We start from the raw sequence: 7,154 nt of genomic DNA on the forward strand, positions 1-7,154 counted from the left end.
TGCTTTAGTCATAATTGATTTAAAATTTTCCTGGAATTGATAGAAATATTTTAAATTTATGTTAAGCGAATAATCAACATTCATGCTATATTCTGAAAAGTATTTTTTTTATAAAATTACAAAATAATTTTAGAAAAATTTTTATCGGGAATAATTACAAAATTTCGTACAATACCTATCCGGAGCAACTTAAGATTCCTGTGAAAATTTTTGTTTACGTTACTTATTTCCTGACAGATTATTTAATTTATATTTCTAAGTCGTCGAATTATGCAAATTGTTTTCCTCACACAACTCTGTGGACAGAATAAGGGCTTTTTCACCAAGCCCAATCGGCCAGGCTTACAATAGAGAAGCAGGGTGGTGAGTAATGGGACCGGAAATAACGAAGATGGATCAATTCCATAAGTTTCTGAGGTTTTTTCGGATTCGTTCTAATTCCATTGAGCGGTAGGCTAAAAACTTGACCATGTCGCAATTTGGCCATCTACTTGCATTGTACATTAGTGTTTGTGAAAATTGCAACACTATGATTATTCAATTAGAATGAAAGTTATACAACACATTACTGATATCACTGTACATAAGAGGTTACATTTTCAGAACAATAAAATAGCTATTAATTGATGAAATCAGTATTTTGTAACGTCTTCGAGAGTTGCTGTAAGTCGTGGCAATAAATTGAAAAGGCTTTGAACGGTGTCCCGAAAAATTGCTTGTATGTATTTTCGTAGTTTACTGGTACTTACTGCTGGAGAACGTTAATTAGTTAACTGACAGGTCAGTTCCAGACGTGTTCAAAAAGCCGTATCTCTCATGTCTCGAAAAGTCTTGAACATTCCTGGAAACACGTGGATGGCATTGTTCTGCTGGCATATACCGCAAGGAGTGTTTCGTGTGAATTTTGTCAACGAGGTTAATTTTGAGCTGTTTACAAGATGGACTCTTTGGATCATTTTATGAAATTAGTATTCGAATTTTATCTTTTCTACTTGTTTAATTCAGTTTCTCGAATTTACAAAGTAAGTATTGAAATATGCCACCACACTTTAGAGTTTAGTTCGAATTACTTAAAGTTAGTAAATTAATATAATAAGATAAGGAAAAAATGATACGTGATTGGTGTTAGTCATACTTATTGTTACACGTATTGTTAGTTATACGTATTGTAAGAAGTATTGTTTTTTTTTCTTCGTGTATTTCGTGATTGTGTAAAATATATATTTCTATCCATTTTATTTATATCGTTTTCAGTTGCTTCTTTCCACCGTTTTATGTATCATAAACACTGCAGTGTTAATCAGAAGCAATCATCTCTTGACCGTGTATGACGGTCTATTCACGGNTTTATCGTCACTCAATTTTTGACCAAATTGAAAATCTTGTATTAATTTTCTGATCTAATGTTCAACAAATATTCCTTTTTTTCATTAAGCTTAGCGTCACTTGGGTTTGAAAAATATCTGTGTAATCCGACTCCGACTCCATTTAAAACACCAAAACTCCACGACTGCGACTCCGACTCCACAGCTATGGATTTTACTAACAAGTCATTTTTATATTATTAATTATTACAAAGAGACATAATTTTTCAAAATATTGCAAATGTTAATAAAAAATAAAAATTTACATTAAATTCGTCTTTACTAAAGATATATATTTAACATATGACTCCTCTCTCGCTCTGTATTATCCTGATGAATCAATACTTCGACTTATTTTCATTTATTCTACATAAACTGCAACACTTAATAGAAAAGTTTGAAGTTCTTTAGAGGAAGAGATTTAATGTTTAAATCTTTACTTTCGTTGTTTTCAAGTATCTTTGTCGATAATTACCTGAAATATTTCATGTATGCAGACTTTGAAAAAATCCTTGACAAAAGATAGGTTAGTGGTGTCGATCAAACGAGAAAATCACAAGATATTATTACATGCCACTAAATATGAAATATCTAAAATATCGTGAAGTGTTCCAGGAACTTGTTCGACTTAAAGTAAAATAAGTGATTTTTATTTTAAAAAATTTAATGACATTCATTTATCACATAAACATTTCTGTCTCGGTACGAATTTAATTCCTTCTGCAAATAAAGAAAGTTGAAGATGTGACCTCTCTGTTTAATGGCTCATTAATGTAGTTATAATTGATCGAAACAGATGGATCGAATATCTAGAATCCACGTGCACGCGTTGTACCTGTTTGCATTGGATGTGTATAAATATCGACTTCTGCTCGTGGTAACTCATTCTAAACTCGTTTAGATACCATCGAAGATGAACTCGTTGTTGATCATCACTGCTTGTTTGGCCCTGGTCGGTGAGTATAAACTTCTAATTGATGACATTGGTTCTTAATTTTTTAAATGGCATCATTTGTTAAAAAGTTATGAAATTCGCGTTACATTTGTTACATTATATTGTATTTTGAAAATTACAACGATATGTATTAAATTAATCGAAATGCCATAAATTCTATTAAAGTTGAATTATTTATGTATTATGAGATCTGCACTAAATTCGTGAATGGCAATGCAAAACAACCGCAATCTGCCAAGAAAGTATTTTTGTCAGTGGGATATTCTACGAGTCACTAATCTCCATTATTTCAATATCAATTCTCTACTACTCTACTACTTTAATCTCTTATTTAAGAGTTAGACCTGTAAAGTAAATCAGTTTAATTGTGTTTCTACTTGACCAGTGATAGTCTTTTTATTTAAGTATGAATATGTTGACCTGTCTAAATGAGGGGCAATTATTATAGTTTAGTAATTCCTTTTTGATTTATAGAATTGTCTAAGCATTTGCAGTCAATCTATCCGTTAACTTGAGAGAAGTGGGTTAATAGAATAACATCATTAATTCAGATTTACAAGAAATTGCATCGTCAAGATTTTCATTATAATGTCGTTTTCCTGGCTCGATAAGTCGCTAATAGCAAGTGACACATCATCACGCTAGTGTTTAAAATAGCACATTTATAATCAGGACTGTTTTCGGTTTTTATACTTCATGTGGTACAATAATAATGTAATTTTTTGACACATTTGAGTGCAAAGCATTAAATATTTTAATTTTATTGTATTAATAAGTATTATTTCTTACGGTTGAAGAAGACTATTTCTTTGTATTTGTTGCAGGAACAATCTGGGCAAAGGAAGGTTATATTGTAAATAATTACACGGGCTGCAAATACGAATGTTTTAAATTGGGAGATAACGATTATTGCCTGAGGGAATGCAAACAGCAGTACGGAAAAGGTAGTGGCGGCTATTGCTACGCCTTTGGGTGCTGGTGCACACACTTGTACGAACAAGCAGTGGTTTGGCCCCTTCCTAAGAAAACATGCAACGGAAAATAATTTCAACGACTTTTTATTGTCTACCAACAGAAATATTGTAACGCTTTTTAATTTCAATTAAATGAAATAAAATATTATACCTTCATCTAAAATATCTTTATTATGTGATATACAGTTCACAGAATACAGAAGTATTATGAATATTTTTCGCACGAAATCATTTAACATTTAATTATAAAAAATAATACCTTATGTTTATTCTTCTATAAATGAATCTAGCGAACTTGATCCGAAAGACAGACAGGGCCCAATTAACTCGTTTATTAATCTAAATTTAGATTAATAAAAATCTCTTAAACACAGATGTGAGAGGTTATCCGGGAATACGGAGTTAGTAAAACCCATCTACTGTTTCATCGCCTGTTTTGTAAGCCTCTATTTATAGACCGCTCTGCAAGCGCCTGCACCGTGTGCAAAACTGATTCATCAGCGAGTCGGCCGTGTGAAGGAAGTTCAACATCCATTTTCTTGGAAATTGACGGGTGTCACATTTTTTTTTGTTTAAAATGTTCTTTTCGATAATAATAATTTAAAATTATTTTATATTAATAAAAAACTGTGAGGATCGTAAAAGCGCGTCGAAATTACGACTAATTACAAACTTTACCGTCAGAAAAGTTCGAAGATAGAATCGAATCAAGAAGGTGTGTTAATGACAGAACCCAGATGAGACGAAAACTTTTTTCGAATCGTAAAACAAAAGCGACGCGATAATAAACAACGGGGGAATGGCATCAGAGAGAAAGAGCTTTGTCGAGATGCTCGCGAACAAGTGTCGGGTCGACGAGCGCGAACATTAAAAGCTTTGTCATCACCTCTCCGACCTTTTCCCGACCCGGATCGGTCTCAAGTTTTGCCTAGAAACAAAAAAATGACCAATTGGGGTAAGGGAGAAGGTGAACGGGACCAATCGGTGTAAGGGAAAGGGTGAACGGGACCAATCAAAAGGGTAAGATTCGAGGAAAATCTTATAAAACCCCCGAATCTCAAGGACAGCAGGGATATTCTCAGCCGCTTCTCTCCGAGCCGATTCGCAGCCAATCCTCGGAGGTTCCACCCGGACAAGGTTCTCCACCAGTGACCAAAATCTGCATGCATCCTCAACATCACCGGACAGAGGCACCTGTGCAACGGACACTCTTCTGTCAAGCCCGGAACACCAGTCAGCGCCCGTTCATCGACATCAAGGAGCTCCCACCAAAGCCGATCTAGATCGCATTGTTATTGTCATTATGTGAGTTAACCTTATCTCAAAATAAACGGTGTTCGTGTAAGACACTTGTTATCTTTGTCTCCTACCGCCACCACCCACATACGGTTTGACCCTAGGTTTTCCTGACGCGCAATTAACGCATTGCCCCAAAAGTCGGCGACCTCACAAAACTATCTCGCGGATCTCACATTAAGCTCTGTAAAAATTCTAAATATAACGTTTCTATAAAAGTTTCTTTAATGAATCTATTGTACGATACATGATACTTCAATTTTGGATGCTGAAATATGTAAATTGAACATGTTACTCTGTACTGTTGGCCCGAGTTGCAAAAAATAAAAAGACTCGAACAACTGACAGACTACCAGACTCCCTTTAGAAGTATCGAAATAATGATGTTTTTCAAATTTAAATTCGAAATTCATATCTTTTATTTACGTTGAAAATTCCTTCGGAGTTTTCTGGAAAGATCTAAACAGAATTGTATAGTGTTGTTCATCACTCATATTGTATGCAATTTATGCTAATTTCATATAATATTTGACTTTTAGAACGTTTTATGCTGTAAAGAGAATGAATGGAAGAAAAGAGTGAACAATAATATGTTTCGAAATTCTCAGCATTATTCAGTTCCAGTATGACGTCATTAATAGTCAAATTAGTGAAAGATTTAATTTGCATTTTTTATAATGAATCTGTAATTTATGAAGTATAAAAGTCATCTATGTTTTTTGGTTCTTCTGCAAGGAACAGTAGGGTATTGCGCTCCACATATAATAATAACAACCCCAAATAACTGGTTTGGGATGATCATTAGGAATCTGGCACATTTTTAGTAGCGGCTACAATTGCAAACATGTACAATTGGAATTATTGCTCTGATTTTCGATATGTTGCCAGAACCTGACCTACCTCTTTGGAGGTGACCGTCACTACTTAGGCTAATAGAAAACCGTTTTGAAACCAGATTGTACACTTACCTTCAACAGCATCTGCTCCTGCGTCTCTCGCCACGTCCTTTCGCTACCTGGCGACGCCGAAATTTTACTTAAAGAGCCGAAATTTTACTTAAACAAAAGCTTAACCGAACCATCTCTAGCCGAGTACAATGGAGACTGATTTCTTCGTGTTATTAATGTAATAATGACAGAAATTTTTCCGGTTTAACCTTTTGGGATGCCTTGTGTCGTATATGACACGCAATTTTCCTTCCAAAAAATGAGAAGCAGCTCTGCTTTTTTGCTTGCTAAACAATTATATTAGTTATACATTTTGACATTAGAGTTTAGTGAAGCTTATTAGACCACATGCATTCCACTGTGACAGAAACAAAGGAAAATATAAGTGATTGTTTGAGCATATGTTGTTAAAAGTGATCATAAGTATGACTGCTTGATGTCAGTATTTAATTTTCTCTATTTCTATTGATTATAATTTTACAATTTATACATATTTTTGTTGAGGAGACTTCTAAGATAATATAAAATAATTTTTTAAAAACTATATTAATAACAATATTTTATGAGATGAGCTAACTTTTCAACGTGTCGTATACGACACATTGGGTCTATATGTTACAATAATTACATTACAGTGTATAAACTGTTTACATATTAGCAAGTTATTTACTTTCATAGATATTTGGTGATTATGACCGCAATATGTATTTTATTATTTATTATCATTTTTTATTCAATTAATTTATTAAAAAAATTATTATTTATTCTTATTCATCACAAATTTCTTTAAATTTTTTTGACTACTTATTTATTTGGTCTGCAAGATTTTTTTTATTAAAAACTTATAAATTCTTAATATCATAAATTATATATTTATAATAAATGTTAATGATTCAGTTTTAATTTCTCATTGTCAACAGTCGAAAACAATAAGAAATATGATAGGAAACACGATATGATACATGATATTGATAAAAATTTGTCTGAAGTGGAAGGCTGGCTCAATGATAAAGACAGTGATAAACATTTGTTCTTTGAGCAGACTGTCCTGGAGAGTGCAAGTCATTAGTCTGCTCAAAGAACAAATTAAAAAAGTGTCAGAATCGCTATCACATTCAGAGAGTACAGGCAATAAGAAAAAAGGGATCAATAAAAATGACGAAAAAAAAGAAAATTATACAAAAAATACTTTAACTTTGCATCCCAGTGCAATACAATGCAAAAGTGAAGCAAAACACATGCCAGAAATCATTGTAAATTGCAAAAATTACCACTGCCCAATGTAAAAATGTAAAAGTGTATGAGCTACAATGTACTGTATATACTGCAAAATACATCTGTGCCTTAGTAAAATAAAAATTGTTTCAAAGCATATCATATGTAAATATAAAATGTCAAATAATGTACAAAAACAGTCAAATAAACCATTTTTACATGAACGGAAAAGTTTGAATTTTGTATAGGTAGAGAACCATTGTGTCATATATGACACATACATTTTTTAATGACCAGAACAAAAAAAATTTAGAAAAACAATTTACTAATAAGTGACACCTAAAGGTCAAAAGCATAACAAAACTTCAATAAAAAAATAGTTTTTTCAGTAGTTAATCCCAAG

The 7,154-nt window shown here is 32.7% G+C and overlaps 1 protein-coding gene across 1 annotated transcript; it reads left to right on the plus strand.

Moving 5' to 3' along the window:
* Nucleotides 1–2,239: 2,239 nt before the first annotated feature.
* On the plus strand, nt 2,240–3,447 carry LOC111629059 (beta-mammal toxin Css4). Its single transcript, XM_023372927.1, has 2 exons — nt 2,240–2,320; nt 3,144–3,447. The coding sequence occupies exons 1-2, from the start codon at nt 2,278–2,280 to the stop codon at nt 3,362–3,364; spliced, it is 264 nt and encodes an 87-aa protein (XP_023228695.1). The 5' UTR covers nt 2,240–2,277; the 3' UTR covers nt 3,365–3,447.
* The last annotated feature ends 3,707 nt before the right edge of the window (nt 3,448–7,154 follow it).

Source organism: Centruroides sculpturatus, unplaced genomic scaffold (genome assembly GCF_000671375.1).
Source record: "Centruroides sculpturatus isolate CEXI.00-Female unplaced genomic scaffold, Cexi_2.0 scaffold523, whole genome shotgun sequence".
NCBI lineage: Eukaryota > Metazoa > Arthropoda > Arachnida > Scorpiones > Buthidae > Centruroides > Centruroides sculpturatus.

Coding starts and splice junctions, on each gene's coding strand:
- LOC111629059 (XM_023372927.1), top strand. CDS start 2,278: ATGAACTCGTTGTTGATCATCACTGCTTGTTTGGCCCTGGTCG. Junction 2,321..3,143: donor TGCTTGTTTGGCCCTGGTCG/GTGAGTATAAAC, acceptor TATTTGTTGCAG/GAACAATCTGGGCAAAGGAA.